The sequence below is a fragment of the Echinops telfairi genome, unplaced genomic scaffold, assembly GCF_000313985.2.
Source record: "Echinops telfairi isolate 266 unplaced genomic scaffold, ASM31398v2 ScPeMD7_7410;HRSCAF=8448, whole genome shotgun sequence".
Lineage (NCBI taxonomy): Eukaryota > Metazoa > Chordata > Mammalia > Afrosoricida > Tenrecidae > Echinops > Echinops telfairi.
In genome coordinates, this window is record NW_022111310.1 from 50,467 (window position 1) to 69,877 (window position 19,411).

General features: G+C 46.0%; 1 protein-coding gene, 1 long non-coding RNA gene and 1 other non-coding gene across 3 annotated transcripts; 1 reads left to right on the forward strand and 2 right to left on the reverse strand.

Moving 5' to 3' along the window:
• Window positions 1-1,528: 1,528 nt before the first annotated feature.
• LOC123522440 lies at window positions 1,529-19,264 on the reverse strand. The gene is made up of 2 exons (XR_006680716.1): window positions 19,164-19,264; window positions 1,529-2,080 (listed from the first exon to the last, which is right to left on the reverse strand). It is a non-coding gene; the product is annotated as an uncharacterized LOC123522440 (long non-coding RNA).
• CCIN (calicin) lies at window positions 3,285-5,066 on the forward strand. Its single transcript, XM_004711028.3, has one exon. The coding sequence runs from the start codon at window positions 3,289-3,291 to the stop codon at window positions 5,053-5,055; it is 1,767 nt and encodes a 588-aa protein (XP_004711085.1). The 5' UTR covers window positions 3,285-3,288; the 3' UTR covers window positions 5,056-5,066.
• LOC115871914 lies at window positions 11,725-11,854 on the reverse strand. The gene has a single exon (XR_004047553.1). It is a non-coding gene; the product is annotated as a small nucleolar RNA SNORA19 (small nucleolar RNA).
• Window positions 19,265-19,411: the final 147 nt, after the last annotated feature.

The window sequence follows — 19,411 nt, forward strand, 5'->3', positions numbered from 1 at the left end:
AAGGAGGAGGGCTGCTTCTGCCACCAACCTGTCCCCAAGGCTGAAGGGTGCTGGGGCAAAAGAGCACTGAGGAGCAGCAGGGCAGGGTCCCTGCTCCGGGACAGAGCTGCCCCAGCAGCCAAGGGCTCTTGCTCACTGCCCAGGGCAACCTGGGTGCCAAGGAGACTGAGGAGTTAGTTCTGTGTCATCAGAATCAGGCAGCTGCCCAAGGTGCTCACTGCTACTTCCAATGAGCCTCCTGCTGGGGGTGGGGGGGTGGGAGCTCCCCTGTTCTCACAGGGTGAGGAGAGCTAGTGGGTGGCGAAGGGGGGAGTGAAAGCTAAGCCTTCTTCCAATGGAGAGAACAAATTCCTTTGTATTGTTTTGGGGTTTTTAAATCATTTTATTGGGGGCTCATACAGCTCTTACCACAATCCATACATCCATCCCATTGTGTCAAGCACATTTGTACATTTGTTGCCATCATCGTTTTCAAAACATTTTCTTTCTACTTGAGCCCTTGGTATCAGCTCATTTCCCCCCTCCCTCCCTCAAGAACCCTTGATAATTTATAAATTATTTTTCAAATTTTAGAGAACAAATTTTTACTCATAAGGGACTCTATGGAGTCTAGCATCAACGAAATCGGTATTAAAATAAGTATATTATTCATTCGGTTCTTTAGTACCAAATCCCAGAGTGAGGAAAAAGCTATGTCTAGAATGAGGAAGAGGATGAGGTAGGAGACACTGAAACAGAGGAAGAGACCATGCCTGAGGAGGGAGCTCCGTGGGGTGCTTTCCCAAGAGGCAAGCTGAGGCCTTGGGGCCCAAGCTAGTGGAGATGAGGGTCTGGACGTCCTAAGACCCTTTCTGCCAGTTCCCAGAGACTGGCCCCAGTGGGGCCTCTGGGCCCTGGTGTGTGTGTTGAGGTGTGTTGTGTGTGTGTGTAAGGGGCACTCCCAAGGCCCCTGTGTGTGTGGAGGGGGGGCTCCCCAGGGCCCTGCCCCTCGGTAGGGGTCTCTAGCTGGCCCTCCCCCTCCCTTCCCCACACGCCGCCTCCACCTCCTGCGCCAAGACATCCAGCAGACGGGGCGTGCCGGCCTGAACCAGAGCTGGCCGACTCGGTGAACACCCCACCCACCCACTTGGATCTACACACTCTGGGGCTGATGCCTGAGGCTGCGCGCACCCAGCTCCGGGGGTCAAGATCCCCAAACGCCAAGAGTAGTCTGGGGTGACCTTAGGGGGCTCACCTCCTACAGCCCATGAGACCCCATCCTTTCATGGAGCACAGCCCAGGAGAGAGGCGGGGTATCCTGGAAGGAGAGCAGCTTTTTCATCTTGAAAGTGGACTGGGCGGTGCCCAGGGAGGCGGCAAGGGGCAGGCTTCTCTGGGGAGAGCACCCCATCCTCCCGCCCTCCTACGCTGCAGCTGACCCGCGAGCCCCACCCTGCGGCCTGAGGAGGCTCAGGAACTGGCCGAAGGAGGCGACAAGAACACGCAAGCGCTGGGGAACAAGTCTCAGTAAAACAATGGCAGCTTTGGGTCGTTTTTAAACATTTAATACGAGTCAAGAACTGTGTTTACCACGCTCTAGTTTCCGCAGTTAAGCAACTTTTTACTAAGGAAAAAAAACAACAGGATTCTTTGTACCGCATTGGACTTGCTTCGGGCATATAAGCCTGTGAGCTGGGTGACAAACGCCGTGAAAAGCATTATGCCCCCTGAAAGTGCTGCCGTGTAATAGTCTTCCGGGGCGGCGAACTCATACAAGCGCGTCCCTACTCCACCCCAAGCCCATGGTATCAGAAAAAGAATAATCTGGTTAACATATACGTAAGGAGGGGCACGGAAGCCTAATTAATGTGAGTCGCGGGCCTCCGAGCAGGGTCTGTGGAAAGCGCGTCAGACGAAGTCCTGCTTGTACACACTCAGCAGAGGCACATCTGGGCTCACGCTGCTCCTGTGGGTGCATCCTTTGCTGGAACAGCAGTTCCTCGAAGAAGTCACCCCAGGAAAGAGGCGCTGCCCAGGCATCCTGGGGACTGCATTTTTGCGGGAAAGCCTGGGGTGGTTGGTTGTGGCCAGAACGCGATGTCTGAGCAGGCGTGAAAGGAGAAGGGAGGAGAACATGAATGAGAAGGGAGGAGGGGGAGTCTGAAGTGGGGGGGGGGGGTGCTCACAGATGGAAAAACCGAGCCTTGGAGCCTGAATCGCTTGGCCAAGCCCACTAGTGACGGAAAGCCAAACCACAGAACCAGCCCCACTGCAGCCAAGCCCATCTCACTCACAGGGACCCTGCAGACAGGGCGGACTGCCTCCTGAAGTGTCCGAGACGGTGAAGCTTTATGGACGCTGACCACCACATCTTTCTCCTGCAAAGCAGCTGACCTCCTGGTGAAAGGCCAGCAATGTAACCAATGCGCTCACTCTCCGGGCTCCTCACTCACCTCAGCGCCCAACACTTGACAATGAGTCTGGAAACTGTATTGAACTTGAAAGGAAGGTCTGTAGAAGCCCTCTCTGGTTTAGCCCACTCCTGCCTCCCTCCTCTGTTCTGAAGAATGAAAAACGAAGCCCATGGTCACAAGGGGCTGAAGCCAAAGAACAGATTTGCTCGTCTGCTGCTCAGGACGCTTGGCAGAAAGAGGTGGTGTGAGGTCTGAGGATCAGAGACTAGAGAAAGCTGACACTTTCCAGAAGAGGAGCAGCAGTACTCCGTTACAGAAGGCTTGGCTGTGTGGTCTTGGGGAAGGTCCTTCTCTCCTGTGGGCCTCGGTTTTCCTCCGATTCAATGGGAGGATTCTTCCTGGGTGATCTGAAATCTTCCTCCTTCCTCTAACTACTCCTTATCCTTCTGCCCTTCTGCCCCACTCAGACTTGCTCTTACATTCCAAAAGCAGCAGGAAACTCCTGGATGGGCGTTTCAGACATCCCTGAACTTCCTCCCGGGCTCTAGATCCTGGTCGGCACACGGACAAGCCTTGTGGGCATCATCGGAGGGGACAGAGACCCTGTGCCACTGAGAAAGGACCCCCGCAGGGCATGCAGTGTGATAACCACCTTCACTCTGTGACGTCATCTTCTCCCACTCTGAATCACTCCTGCTGGGCCTCTGAGAAGGGCCCCAGCAGGGCCTGCATTGTGATGACCTCACTCACTCTGTGACGTCATCCTCTCTCCCACTCCCACTCCTCCCTAGTCACCTGCTCTGCAAAAAACCATCCATCTGAACCCCAAAAGGCCTCAGAAAATCGTCTTCCAGCACCTGCTGCTGGACGTGTGCCTCAGCCAACAAGCGCCACCATGAAATTGGAATTCACCGAAAAGAACTACAACAGCTTTGTGCTGCAGAACCTGAACAAACAGAGGAAGCGCAAGGAGTACTGGGACATGGCCCTGACTGTGGACCACCACGTCTTCTTCGCACATCGCAACGTGCTGGCTGCTGTCTCTCCCCTGGTGAAGAGCCTCATCGCCAGCAACGATATGAAGACCACCGACGAACTCTTCATCACCATTGATCCCAACTACCTGAGCCCGGGCACAGTGGACCAGCTCCTGGACTACTTCTACAGCGGCAAGGTGGTGGTCTCGGAGCAGAACGTGGAGGAGCTGCTTCGCGGGGCCCAGTATTTCAACACGCCGCGCCTTCGCATCCACTGCAATGACTTCCTGATTAAGTCCATCCGCCGTGCCAACTGCTTGCGCTACCTTTTCTTGGCTGAGCTGTTTGAACTCAAAGAGGTATCAGACTTGGCCTACTCTGGCATTCGCGACAATTTCCACTACTGGGCCAGTCCTGAGGGCTCCTTGCACTTCATGCGCTGCCCACCCGTTATCTTTGGGCGCCTGCTCCGGGACGAAAACCTGCATGTGCTCAACGAGGACCAGGCTCTCAGCGCACTCATCAATTGGGTATATTTCCGGAAGGATGAGCGGGAGAAGTATTTTAAGAAATTCTTCAATTATATCAATCTCAATGCCGTCTCCAACAAGACGCTGATGTTTGCCAGCAACAAGCTGATGGGCTTGGAGAGCAACTCGGCTCATGCCACCCTGATTGAGAGTGTCCTGATGGACCGCAAGCAGGAGCGGCCGTGTAGCCTGCTGAACTACCAGCGGAAAGGGGCCCTGCTTGATTCGGTGATCATCCTAGGTGGTCAAAAGGCCCACGGCCAGTTTAATGATGGAGTATTTGCCTACATCATCCAGGAAAACCTGTGGTTGAAGCTCTCAGAGATGCCCTATCGAGCAGCAGCACTTAGTGCCACCTCCGCGGGTCGCTACATCTACATCTCTGGTGGCACCACTGAGCAGATCTCAGGGCTAAAGACGGCTTGGCGCTATGACATGGATGACAACTCCTGGACCAAGCTGCCAGACCTTCCCATTGGGCTTGTCTTCCATACCATGGTGACCTGCGGGGGGACAGTGTACTCGGTGGGTGGGAGCATTGCCCCAAGGAGGTACGTCTCCAATATCTATTGCTATGATGAGCGCAAGGAGGCATGGTGCCTGGCGGGGAAGATGAGCATCCCAATGGACGGCACCGCCGTGATCAGCAAGGGCGACCGAAACCTGTACATTGTCACCGGGCGCTGCTTGGTTAAAGGCTACATCTCAAGGGTCGGGGTGGTGGACTGTTTCGACACCAACACTGGGGACGTGGTCCAGTGTATCACCTTTCCCATTGAATTCAACCACCGGCCCCTGCTCTCTTTCCAGCAGGACAACATTCTTTGCGTGCACAGTCACCGGCAGAGCGTGGAGATCAACCTGCAGAAGATAAAGGCCAACAAGACGACCACCACTGTGCCGCTCTTGCCCAACAACTGCCCCTTGGATGTATCCCATGCTATATGCTCCATTGGGGACAGCAGAGTGTTTGTATGTGGAGGTGTCACCACGGCTAGTGATGCCCAGACAAAGGACTACACTATCAACCCAAATGCCTACTTGCTGGACCAAAAGACAGGCGAGTGGAAGACCCTAGCCCCCCCACCAGAGGCACTGGACTGTCCTGCCTGCTGTCTAGCCAAACTACCTTGCAAGATTCTTCAAAGGATTTAAACAACTTTTTAAGTGGGAGAATAAGTAAATGCATTATTATTCATAATTTAATGAGAGCGAGAAAGAGTAAGATGGGCTGTTCGTTCCTTCTTGGTGTTGCAGTGCTGAAGGGCATGTTGGAGATGCTTGGCTAGGGCTGCCCCCACCACAAAACAAAACAAAACAAAACAACTCAATTCTGACTCATAGCAACTCTGGTGGCCTAGTAGGTTATGCATTGGGCTGCTAGTCCAAGGTCAACAATTCAAAACCACCAGCCACTCTGTGGGAGAAAGATGAGTCTTTCTGCTCTAAAGACGTACAGCCTTGGAACCCCAAAGGCCCAGTTCTACTCTGTCCTACAGGGTCACAATGAGGGCTGCTCCCAGGAGGTGGAAGTTCTTCAGGGTTCCTCTGTCACTGGAAATATCCAAGAAGAGGAAGGAATGCAGTCCCTGGTGGGTGGGATTGAGGGACCACTGGGCACTGGCCAGGGTGCATCTGAAAGCCCCCTCTTTCGTACCCCTGGCTGGGCAAAACATTTGCTTGGACTGGTGAGGCCTCAGGCTCTTCCAACATCCATTTCTCTCCAGTTGCCCCAAGGAGGTAGAGGAGGGCAGACTCCGGGTCATGGAGAGAGGAGGTAGAAGGTGGTATGGGCACAGAGGAAACACGGGAGGCTGGGTTACCTGGCTGTCATATTTGACCATGCAGACATGCTTTGCTCATTTCTCATTTGCGGAGCAATGGTAGTGGTAGTGGGGGTGGGTACTTAAGATAGTTTTCGGTAGGTAAGGTTCATTGTGAACCTTTTCTAGGATGTGAAGTCTGAGGACTGGATGTGGAAGAGAAATGAGTAATGGGAGGGAGGTGGAAAGAACTGTATTTCTACTGGAGAAACGCTTGGGCAGAAGGAAACACGGTAGGATGGTGTAGGAGTTCAAGGCGTTGACACTGGAGCCAGGATGGCTTGGTTTGAATCCTAGTTCCATTACTTATTAGGTGGCCCTGGAAAAGTTGCTTAACTCTCTGTGCCTTAGCTTCCTTTTCTGGGAAAAGGGGATAATTAGAATGCCTGTCAGATGGGATGGCTGTGAAGTTTTTTTTGTTTGTTTGTTTGTTTTTTTTTGTTTGTTTGTTTTTGGCTGTGAAGTTTTAATGAGTTAATAATGTCGAATGCCTGGCAGATATTAAAATACCATAAAAGTACTTTTTGGAGAAAAAAAATCGAGTAAGGCAAAGGACAGTTTGGGGTCCTTAAAATAAGGTGGTCTAAAATCCTCTCTGAGATTCCCTAACTCCAAGCCTTGATGAACTTTCTTCTATTCTAATGACCTCTGTTTCCCTAGAACTCATTTGTGTATATACTTCTCAACAATTTAGAATTGGTCAACCCCTTAAAGCATATACATAATCCTCCTGCAACCATTTGCTCACTCATTTATTCATGAGCTTATTGACCCATCTGCTCATTCCTTAATTCACATAAAAACATACCATCCACTGAGATCTTCCTGTGCTAATCCATGTCCCAGGAATACTGCCATGTGTCTATGTCAGTGCTGGCCAGCAGAAATAGCCAGTCATATATGTAATTTATTCAACTACCCACATTTAAAAGTAAAAACAAAGGTAAAATAAGTTTTAGCAATATATTCTATCTAGCCCAATAGATCCAAAATACTGTCATTTCAACATGCTGTCAACATAAAAGTGGAGATATTTATGTTCTTTTCCCCATACTGTCTTTGGAATCCAGTGTGTATTTATTTTATCCTTACAGCACCGTCCAACTCAGACTAGTCCCAAATAGATAACTACATGAGGTTAGTGGCAACTGGATTGGACCATGTAGGGTTCTCAGACATCCTCGCGGTTCATGAATTCTGTTCCATCGCCTCCTCTTTCCTGCTTCTCCTGTTTAACTTGCTCATTCACATACAAGGTTTTTTTTGTTGTGGCTAGGTGGTTTTGTTTTTCTTAAATCTATACCTAGAAGTAGAATCTCTGGGTGATGTGAAACGCTAAGTTCAGTGGTTTTAGGCAGTGCCAGACTGTTTTCCACAGTAGCCACTTCACTCTGCAACTCTACCAGCAATGCCTCAGGGTTTCCGTTTCCCCACATTCTTTCCAACACTTGCTAGCATTGGTCTTTCTAAACACAACCAGCTCAGTGGTTGTAAAGCAGGCTCTCATTGTGGTTCTGATTTGTATTTCCTGGGTGGCAATCAGTTTTCGTTTACTAGCCTTGCCTCTGCCAAGCCCAGCTGTTAGCAGAGGAAACATTAGTCCTGAGGAAGAGTGCCACGGGAGGACAAGAGCTTTGTCATGCAAATGTCAACAACAACAAAGCCACTGCATTATCTTATTCAGGCTACAGAATCATGCTCTATCTTAGAATACTCAGGGTTTGTTACAAGCATGTTGGGAAAGTATGTCCTTTCTGCACTGTTCCCATTCTCAGTAATAATAGCTCTCATGATCCCAGGTGTAAAGTTTCAATTGCAAATTGTGCACCATTTAACAGATGATGTGAAAAACTCTACCCTGATTTCCAAAAGACCAGAGCCATATCTTTGAACAAAAGACTCCGTGTAGGATTCCAATGTTTGGACATATCACTGTTGAAGGGCATTCATTTCCAGTTTGCAGCACTGAGGAATAGAGGTGTTTTAAACGTTCAGGCTTTGTGCAAACTTTAAGTTTTCATTTCCCTAAGTCCCCAGGAATGGGTTTTATGGTACGTCTAGGCTGAACTTCATAAACAACTGCCAGGCTTCCTTCTCAGTGTGCTGTGCCACGTGGCGCTTCTCCAGCAACATGGGGAGGGGATTGCTGTTCCCCATCCTGCAGCACTTGGTATTGTCCATGTATTTTAGGTTAGCCCCTCTCAGAGGTACGTACAGGGGACTTACTGCAGCTTTAATTTAGTTCTCTGATGGACATGATGCTGAGGATCTCATCATAGGCTTTTTTGCCATTCATTCAGGTTTTTTCCCCCATTTTTAAACTGGGTTGCTTGTTTCCTAGTTAATTTTGAGAGCTCTTCATATTCTTGATAAAAGTGCTGTCAGATAGTGTGATTTATAATTATTTTCTACCAGTATGTAGCTTGTCTTACTATTTTCTGAATAATGAATAATGTCTTTGTAAGGACAAAAGTTTTTAATTTTGGTGTAGTTCAATTTAGCTTTCATTCGGATGAATCATGCATCTTTTTAAAAAATTACCTAGTCGCAGGCTACAAAATTTTTCTATTTTTTCTAAATATTTACAGTCTTACGTGTAGCTATCATCCATTTTGAATGAATTTTTATAAAAGGTTAAACTTTTTTTTTCACATACAGAAATCTGACATTCCAATATTTGTTGGAAAGGCTGGGTTTTCTTGGTTTTTGCTTTGTTTTTTTCTCTCCCCTCAATTGCCCTTGCCCCTTGTACAAAAATCATTTGGCCATCTCTGTGTGAGTGTATTTCTGGATGGTCTGCTGTGCATTTGTCTATATGTATCTCACTGGCAATATCACAGTGCCTTGCAAACAGTGTCCTTTTAGTAAATTCTTAAACTGGGTAGTGTGATCCCTCCCATTTTATTACTCTTTCCCAAAATTGGTTAGCAATTCTACTTCCTTTGTCATCACATAGAAATTTTAGAATCAGCAAAAAAAAAAAAAAAAGCTCTGGAGTTTTGATTGGATCATGTTAAACCTAAACATCAAATTGAGGAAATGATGTTTAAACTCTGTCAGGTCTTCTGATCTGTCACTCCATTTATTTAAAATTAAGTCTTTGGGCTGTTTTTGTTTTTATCAGCATGGTGGGCTTCACAGCATATAAACCCTGGTCATGTTTTGTTACAGTTCTCTAAAGTATTTTCTTTTTCTTAAAAACCAAACTCACTGCCACTGAGCAGATTCCAACTCACTATTGTATATGTTTTTGTAGATGGTATTGTATCATGCAGTTGCCAATTTATTGTGTGCGTGTGTGTGTGGGGGGGCAGTGATGGTTTTTAGGGGTTGTCAAGTCAGTTCCAATTCACCATGACCTTTTGTTCAACAGAACAAAACACAGCTCAGTCTCGAACCAGCCTCACAATTGCTAGGGTCGAGCCCACTGTTGCAGCCACTGTGTCAACTGATCTCTCATCGAGGGGCTTCCTCTTTTTCACTGCCCTTCCACTTTACCAAGCATGATGCCCTTCTCTCATGAAGGGCTGGTGTCTCCTGATAACATGCCCAGAGTACGTGAGATGAAGTCTCATCACCCTTGTTTCGAGGAGAACCCTGGCAGTCCCTCTTCCAAGACTAACTTGTTCGTTCTTCTGGTAGTCCATGATGTTCGTATTCTTCACCACCACAATAATTCAAACGCATCAATTCTTCAGTCTTCCTTATTCAGTATTCAACTTTCACATGCATATGAGATAACCTTTTGGGGGTAGGTACTTTGAAATTTTCCATGAAGATAATCATACCATCTGTACATAGTGATTTTTTTTATTTCTTCCTTTCAAATCTATATATGTCTTTTTCTTTTTCTTATTATACTAGCTATGATTTATACATCTTCAACTGCTTTCTGATCTTAAGGGGATCGCATTAAATCCTTCACTATGAAATATGTTACATTTTCCACATCGATGTCCTGTATTAATTAGGTTGAAAATGAGTCACAAGGGGGAGTTCAGTTCCAGACCATAACTCAGGACCATAATCTTGGGGGCTCTGTCAGTCTTTATCCAACTAGTAGGCCTGATCTTTTTGTATGCTCCCAAGTTCTATTCCACTCTTGATAATGGAATTCCTCCATGAATATTTTTAAACTTCCTCATTTAAGACAAAAATTAGACGAAATGTAATTAAATACAAACAATACTGAAGTGTTTCCAACTTACGTATAAATTTAACTTAAAAACAGATGTAGGAATGATTTGTTCTTGGGATTTCCTGTACCAATAATTCTTAATTATATTTAACATTTTGATTATAAAATTCTGGGTCTTGTTTGAATCCTAGAAGGATGTTATTGCTTGGTTTTGTTTGAATGTTTTGTTTTAATATGTAATTGACCTATAATGACAATTTTATTTTCATTTTCAAAGAAATTATACTGGTATTGGTACCCTAGTTGTGAAGTGGTTAAAATATCTGATAACTGATGGGTCAGTGGCTCAAAAACACCAGCAGGTCTCAGAAGAAAGATGTGGCAATGTCTTTCCATAAAGATTTACAACTTTGGGCATTTCTAGACAGTCTTTTCAGACTTTGGGCTAGTGTTCTGAACTGCCTCTTGTGGGTGCCACCTAGTGGCCAGACTGGGACCTGAATGATAGAACATTCTGTTACCAACATTTTATATACTGATTAGGATGAACTGTATCAACTTCCACACAAATTAGGACTGAGTCCAAGGTGTTTATAAACAATCTTAAGGGGTCCCTCAGTCTCTGTAGTTTCCCTTCGACTAGTCAGTTCCCTGAGGCTCTCCTTTTGGGTTTTCTGGATAGAGAGTTGGTATTTTATTAAATCCACTTAGCTATAGATTTTCACAACTGTGCTTGTGTCTGGTGCTAAACCGCAGGTGGACCAGAGTATCAGAAATGGTAAATTCTCCAGCAATCATGTGCTCCATATTTTTGTTTTTCTCAATTCATCTGCTCCCATTGACTTTTCAAAGTCCTGCCACGTTCCCAGTGAGCTGTTCAGGTTTTATAGATGCATCAGTGGGGAAAGCCCAGGAGAACAGGTGCACTCAATCTCACCCTCACTCAACGTGTTTGCAACTATATTTGTGAATGCTTTTACCTGGATTTTTTTCTTTCTCTTTGTTATGTTTTTGTACCAAGAATATGCTAATCCCATAAAATTTGTCAAGGAATGCATCCTGTGCTTCTAAGACCTGGAGTAACTCCCCACCCCCGGAACTGTTCGGTGTGTTTTTTTTTTCTGTTCATTTTTTTAAAATCATTTGTTTTCAATACAAGTAGAGAGGATCTAATAGGGTATCTTGATCACTTTTCTTTTTTTTTAATCATTTTATTGAGAGCTCTTACAATGCTTATTACAATCCATACATCAATTGTATCAGACATATTTGCACATATGTTGCCATCATTCCTTTCTAGACCGTTACTTTCTACTGAGACCTTGGTATCAGCTCCTTTTCCCCCCCTTTTCCGCCCCCACCCTCATAACCCCTTGATAGATTATAAATTATTATTATTTTCATCTCACACCAACCACTGTCTCCCTTCCCCTATGGTTTCCGTTGTTCTTTCCCCTGGAGAGGTGTGGGTGGTTATGTGTGGATCAATTTCCTCTTCTTCCCCTCCTCAATCTGGAATAATTAAAAAAAATTTTTTTTCAACAGTAAGGGTAGCCGCCCTTTCCCCAAAACTGTCTATGTGACACTGCATGACAACCTTGATGTGACACTACATGACAACCTTGAGAAGGAGAAATTAGTCTCTTTTCAGGGGGAAAACACGGCGTTCAGAGAATTGATTGACAGAGGACTTTGGGAACTGAAGTTCTCATTCAACGCTATCAATTCTAAATCCCTCCTTTGAAACATCCTATTAGACAATTGCTCAAAAAATACTCTTTTCCAATCCAGTTTAGTATACAAAAAAACTTACTAGTACACAAAGACCTGCTGCTGAATGCATCTGAACATTTAGTGAATTGTTTTTGTATGAAGGAGACCGGCAGCATTACTACATTTAGTTAAACTGCTAATTGACCTTCAACTACTCGTTTCGCACATAAGAAATAACACTGCTCACATACAAATGGAAGCAGGTCGATGAAATGTGCACTGGAATAATTTTTAAAGACTGGAATTTCTACTAATAAAGCCAAATGGAGTTTTCCTGTGGGAAGTCTTTTTTTTTTTTATTGTGAATTTGGTGAAGGTTTACAGAACAGATCATCAGTTTTACATTCAACAATCCATACCCATTTTGTTCCACTCATTGCAATGCCTCAATGCAGCACCTCTAACCCACTTCCCTTCCTCCTGGCCCCTCTTCAGAACTTTGTCCTGGCATCAATGCTGCCCTTTCAGTCGCAAAGGGTCGATTCTTCTAAGGTATGCATACCTCATTAGTGGTATTCTTCCCAAGACCTTGTTGCATAGTGGGCTGCTAACACTGAACTGCTCACCACAGGGCCATGGTTCGAACCCACCAGCAGCTCTTCTGGAGAAAGATGGGGCTATCTGCTCCCATAAAGATTAAAGTCTCACAAACTCAAAAGGTCAACCTTGTCCTATACAGTTACTATGTATCAGAATCCGTTCAATGGCAGTCCATTGGTTTTCTAGTAACTAGACATTGAGTCATGGGAGCAGGGTATGTTCCATCCAGACTGAACGAGTGGCTAAGGGCCACAGCTCAGAGGGTCCACCTGTCCTTATTTGACCAGCAAGGCTGGCCTTTTTGATGGTTTTGAGTTTGTTCCTGTAAGGAGGTTTTTAACTGGCTTAACTGACCACCGCTTATACCCACTGCTGTAGCAACTCACAGGGACTCCACAGGACAAAGAACGACATCAGAGGGTTTCCAAGGCTGTCCATCTGTAAGGAAGTCAACTGCCACCTTTTCCTCTCACTCACAGCTTTCCCACCAAAACCCAAACCAAGTTCACTGCCATCGAGTCCGTTCTGACTCCAAGGGGCCTGCAGAACAGCGTAGGAGAAGGGTCTCGGGTTCCAAGACTAATTCTGTACGGGTGTAGAGAGCCCGTCCATCTCCTGTCAGGGAGGCTGGTGGTTGTAAATGGCTAAGCCCATGGTTAGCAGCCCAAGTCGCAATCCTCTGCAGCACCAAGACTCTCTGTAGTTCACCAAATGATTCAATTCCATTTCCTCTTGTTTTCTTTCTAAGTTTCTCCATCCACCTAAACTGCCTCTACTCACTCAAATATTCAAAGGTAATGGCACACACACGTATATCTTCTCACAGTCTTTTTAATGTCTTAAGAATCCAGTTATGGTCTCATTTTCTTAAAGTTTAAATACATGAAAAAATATATAAATTATCAAGGTTTCATGGGGTGGGGTGGGGGATTAGCTGATACCAAGGGCTCGAAGAGAAAGAAAATGTTTTTTAAATGATGGCAACATATGTACACAGGTGCTTGACACAATGAATGTATGTATGGATTGTCATAAGAGCTGTATGAGTCACCAATAAAATGAATAAAAAGAAAAAGCTATTAGAACACTGAAAAAAAAGTTTTACTGGTACATAATCCACATATCATACAATTCAGTAGTTTAATCATATCAATAAGAGTTGTATGATCATTACCATAATCAATTTTAGAACATTTGATTCTTGTACTCATTGCTATTAGCTCCTCATTCCCAACCTTCCCTGCCATACCCCCGGGAAACCATGAATCCAGTTCCCGTCTCTACACATTTACCTACCCTGGGTTTCATGTACAGGAAAACATGTAAGGAAAACACAACTAATAACGGTAACCAAAGTAGCTGTGTGCTATGCTGTCACTCCTGAGTCCACTGCCACGTAGTTTCCATGCCCAGCACTCACTGATGGCTCTAGTATCAATGGCACCAGTGATTTTAATAGCCAACAGCATCTCTTTCAGGTCTCCTGCCAATCACTTTCTCCTGCAAATACTTTTCCCTTGACTCCCATGACCTCCGTCTGTGCTGACTTCCCTCCCTTCTCTCTGACCCAGCCCTCTGACTCCTTCACATAGCTCGGCTTCCTTCAGCCATCTCCACTCTCCCCATCTGTGCTTTCATGAGCATACCTCTACATCCTGCTCACTGCCACCTGTAATTCACTTCTGTCTCCTGTAATTCACTCGAGCTCCCAAGAGCCCGTGGCCCAGTGCTCTAGCACTATCACACACTCATGACCTTGTCCCCCTGCTTCTCTCCTAGCTCCCCTGTCAGTCAGATACTACGTCAGTGGCTTCTGCGGGAACCCTTGCTCCTGTCAGTGCTCCCCAGACTACCACAAGACTTCTCTGTACACAGATTTCTCTGTCCATTGACCCTACACACAGGGACCAGGTTACCTTCCTAAGCAGAAAGTCATTCTCAGAAAACTTCCCTGGTTCCCTCCTGACAATAAGGCTCCTTGGCCTGGACTTCATTCAGGGCCCCATTAGGTGTGTCCAGGTTTACTTTCAATGATTCCTCCTTGTGGTAGTTACAGATTTTCATGTCAACTTGAAGATAAAGAAGTGTAGAGGTGGTATTCAACCTGTCCATCAAGTCACAGCCCGATGGGGCCTCCTTGTGGATGTGGCCTTCTTACAAGGAGGGCACAGGGAAGTTCCCCCCCCCCCGTCTGTCTTTGCCTTCTTGATGGCAAGCCACTTTGGGACCTGCCAGAGCCCTGTGATGCTTCCACTACCATTGGATCCACATGACTTTGCACCCACCGGCCTGTAATCTTCCTGCAATTTGCATCATTGCATAAGCTGTGTGAGTCTAAAGAAGGACTGGGCTAGGATGCTTTCTTGACATATATAATTACTTCTTTGTGGGATCCAGCTCATATCCAGATGGGTTTTAGGGGGCAGTTGTGTAATAGAGAGGTAAATTAAACAGACAAGACATGCAAGTGCTCCCCTCTTCCATGGTGGGCGGGTTCTAAGGTCGATGATGGCCTAACCTGGTCTCTGAGCTGACTTGACCTTAAGTGTTCCTGAACTCTTCTCTGGGGAAACAATCTATGATCCTTATCACAAGGGAGTGATAAGGTGGGGCAGACAGTAGGGTCTGACTGCTCTTTTTTTTAAAGATCATTTTATTAGGGGCTCTTTCCAGCTCTTATAACAATCCATACATCAGTTGTATCAAGCATATTTGTACATCTGTGGCCATGATTTTCTAACATTTACTTTCAATTTGAGCCCTTGGTATCAGCTCCTTTTCCCCTCCTCCACCCTTGTGACCCCTTGATAAATTATATTTTCATATTTTACACTGACTGCTTTCTCCTTTCCCCCATGGTTTCTTCCTACCTCCTCTTCTCACATCTCCCCTACCCTCCTTTTATTGATACTCCCATTTCTGTTCCTGAGGGGTTTATCTGACCTGGATTCCGTGCATCCTGAGCTCTTATCTGTGCCTGTGTACATGCTCTGGTCTAGCCTGCAGTGAAAGGCAGGATTGGGGTCATGATAGTGTGTGAGATATAAAAAGACTTTTCCCCAGCTTTGTCTCCCCCATATTATGCCCACAGTTTGCCAGCACATGGTGGGAGGTCAGATGCTTAGAGATATTCTCCCTGAAGGCATTCAGCCATCAGACTGCTGTCTGGTCCACTGTAAGTGGGGCTCACACCCTACTGATAAGGATAGTAATTGTTTCCATGGAGAGCCAGAGAAGTGGTCAAACCTGCTCAGTGGCATCCAGTTAGGCTGCCATCCTGAATCTAGGATCTGCTCACTTTGTCATATGTGTACCCCCAATCCCTCCCCTTCATATTGCGTGTGTACCCTTAGATCATCCCCCTCCCAATACTGTATTACCTATAGTACAACCCCTTCCTGTGACGTATGTCTTTACCTGTAATTAGGGGGCTTGCATGCCCCCAAAAGATATATAAGCCTTGGTTACAAATAAATCTCCCTCTCCTCTGCCTTTCCCACTTTCTACATCTCCACGTGGACCACCAAGAGGGGCTGAGATGAGCATGCTACTATGAAATGTGTCTGACTCCTTTATTTCACTTTCTTCTATCTCCCTTATTCTGTATGACATTACTGTAATCTTTACGTATTATCGCTGTACAATGGGGCCTGCCAGGTCTGTGCTGATTTGTCCGGGCTGGCTCTCCTGACAATAGTGGGGTGAGGAAGCCTCAAGGTCTGATCACTCTCTCGATGGCAGACAACCTTCAGGCAGACAGCCTTCAAGCAGTGAACCTTCAAGAGTGTGGTAGCAACTGTGTGCTTGCAAGCAGCACCTTAAATGTGGCATTCTTACAGGGGAGCATCGTGGGGAATAACTTTTCCTTAGGAGAAGAAGGTGACTGGGATGCATCTCCAACCCGGGGGCATGAAGGCCTCCCAGACTCCTGAAACTATGAACATAGAGAATTCATCCCCACACCCTCTCGCTCCCCGGTTTTCCTCAGTTTCCCACACTTTTTGATATGAAGCTCTTTCATATACATGTGTGAGTGTCACTGGATTTTTTTCTCTACTCAACCCAACTGAACACACACTTCTTGAGTCTCAGCCGGGCTTCTCCAGCTTATTCACTGTGCTCCAAAGGTGCACAGCAACTTGGCTGTTGTGAGCTGCTCTTGTTGGCTCCTAACTGACCGAGTCACATTCCTAACAGAACAAAATGCTGCCAGGTCCTGCGCTGTCCTCGAGATGGGTCGCAGAACAGGTCACTGTAATCCACAGGGTTTTCACGGCTGGTTTTTGGAAATGGATCACCAAGCCTTTCTTCCTAGCCCTTAGTCTAAAAGATCCACCCAAACCTGGTTAGCATCACAGCAACGCTAATGCCCTTTCTTGACAGATGGGTGGTGGCTATACCCACAAGCGGTACTGGTCAGGAACCAAAACCCCGTCTCCTGCAACGGAAGGCATGAATTCTACCAGTGAACTACCACTGGTCCCATCGCTTGCTGGTGTTAGCTGCTGTTGAGGCAAGTTCAATCATGGTAGCCTCATGTGTGCAAAGTCAAACTGTGTCCTACTAGGCCTGTCAAAGGCCTTCTGGGTGGTTTTGAAGATCCAACCTTTTGACTAGCAGTTGGGTGCTTACCCATTGGTGTTACCCAGGCATCTTCAGTAATTTTAGGTCCTCACTACTTACCTCTTCTAACCCTTACCTATAATTCCAAACTGAGCTTCAAACTACCTTTTCTGCATCCTACCAGCTGATCCCCCTAGTTTTTAGTGTATAAATGTTTATTAGTTTGGCATGCTGAAAAGCAATAAATCCTCTAATAATCTCAGGGGAGCTTCCCCAGTCATGCGCTTCCTGTAGAGAGAATGAATCTCAGTCCCTCAGCTCCCACCACAGTGAACAAAGGTTGCCTCCCTTGGACCCACTCATGATAATCCCTACCCTGTGCCCCCTCCCAGGATTGTTCCAAGAAGACTATGAATATCAAGATACTTCACCTCCACCCAAACTAAACCCACTGCCATCGGGTCTATTCCAGTTCATTAGGACCCTGGCTTAAGACAAAGCCGAATTGCCGCAAAGGGTCTCCAAGGCTGGAAATCTTGAAGGAAGCAACTGCCACATCTTTCTCCCATTAGCAGCTGAGTGCTTTAACCATGGCATCACCGGGCCTCCTGCTGCTAATTTATATAAAGGACGGACATTAAGAAGAAGGGAGGAGACAGTCAGTGGCAGGCTTTAACAGCTTAAATTTCTTAGGTGTTTTTCTTCAAAACCTCCTCCATTCTACACAGAAAGTGATTTAAAGAGAAAATACATGCCATAAGTCAAATCCTTTTCCTGTCATAAAATACACGAGGGTAAGTAAGAGTATTGCTACTAGGATATCAGTTCCTACATGGATAGGTTTATTCCAAACAAAATGTGCTTCTTCATCAGTGGATGGTTGCACACATGTTCCTGAATAATACACTTGTCTAAGCCGCATTAAGGTGTCTTAAAGAAAAGTCTAATCAAAATCGTCGCATCCAAGAATATGTGCTCAGCCAGCCCCAATTCTAGGCAGAGAGGTCAGCTCAGCTGTTTATAATGACTATTTCCCAAGGGATACTCTTGATAGATTATCTCAAAGGACATATGGACTTAATAGGAGGTTTTAAGAAAATGGAAAACTAAGAGGAAAAAGGTCAGGAAAGCTGTCCCAAGGAATGGATTTCCATCATAACAATGCACGACGCATAGTCACTCTTCAAAGCCAGAGGGAGCTGTTCGCCAAGACCCTACCCCATCCATCATAGACTTGATTTTGGCTCACAATGTTTTTTGCTCTCAAAACTCCCTGCCATCGAGTGGATGCCCACTCAGAGCGACCCTATAGAACAGGGCAGAAATGCCCTTGTGAGTTTCCGAGACCGTATGGAACTGCTTACAGGAGAAGAAAGCCCCTTCTTTCTCCCATGGAGCGGCTGGTGTTTCTGAACTACAAACCTTGCAGATTGCAGCCCAAAGTGTAACCACGACACCAAAGAACACTGAACCGGGGTATCATTTGAGTCTCTCGAGGATCAAAACTGCCATTTGATTGTGCTATCACCCCACGAGTAATCTTTGAGGATGGGTTAGAAATGGAAATACCACTTTCAGAATTGTGTGGACCAAGAGGAATTGTCAAGAAACAGCAGCTTCATATTTTTGGTTTCAAAAAGGTTTCTATGATTTCTTAACAATTCTTTTTTACTTACTCTCATACATGTATTTTTCTGAAAACGTATTTTGTCCCTTGCGAACTACCTCTGGAGAAACACCTTTGACCTCTGCTTGGTTGGTTTCTGGTTTGGGTTTTAATTTTTAGAGGGGTGATGATCAAGAACACAGGTGCTTCCATTACATACTGCATAAGCAACCCTCCTCAACATGAGCATGATTAACAAGCATCACCATCCTATCATTTCCACGATGCTGACAAAATTAGCCTTGTTTTTAACATGTACCTGAATTACAATACTGATTTTTTTTTAAACATTTTTTACACACACAGGGCGGACTGGTACCATCCTGGGGGGGTCTCTTCTAGACCACTGATTCCCTCCCTGTGTGACTGAACCGTGGTTTCTCTATGAGCAAGGCGCTCCCTATGGAACTTTCCAGTTCTAGAAACTTCTGTATCGCTCTGAAAAGACTTAACGTCCACAAATGTGCTTTTAAAAGAGGCCTTTTGATTAAAAAAAACTTATGGGGGAGAAACATTATGAGTGGATTTGAATCCGTTACACATTTTAGTCAGTCGACTGTAAACGAGGGGGTAAATCCAGACTGGATAAATGGGTGAACAATAGAACTATCTAGTCCATATCCATAAATGGACTTGGTTTTCCTTACAATCCTAGGAGGGAGCCAGAGTAAGAATTCTTGTCCCTTTCACACATGAGGAAAGTGAAGCTCACAACGCTTTTAACGGGGCTGTTTTTCGGTAACCCGTCAATCATCATTACCTTCCTAACTTCACCTCGTCGCCCGGGTCAGGACTAAAATCCCTTTCACAGGTGCGGGTCCCAGGTCTTCCGGGCTCCTGGAGGCGGGCGAAAACGAGGCTGTAAGACTTAAAGTTTAAGTCAAGCGCTGCTTCCGCCTCCCTCGTCTCCGGCGCTGCCCGAGTCACGAGTTATCGGCGACGACCCGCCTCGCCTCCTGCTGATTGGGTAGTTCCTGAGGCGGTTCTCCCCTCTCATTGGCTGCTTCC

Coding starts and splice junctions, on each gene's coding strand:
- CCIN (XM_004711028.3), top strand. CDS start 3,289: ATGAAATTGGAATTCACCGAAAAGAACTACAACAGCTTTGTGCTGCAG.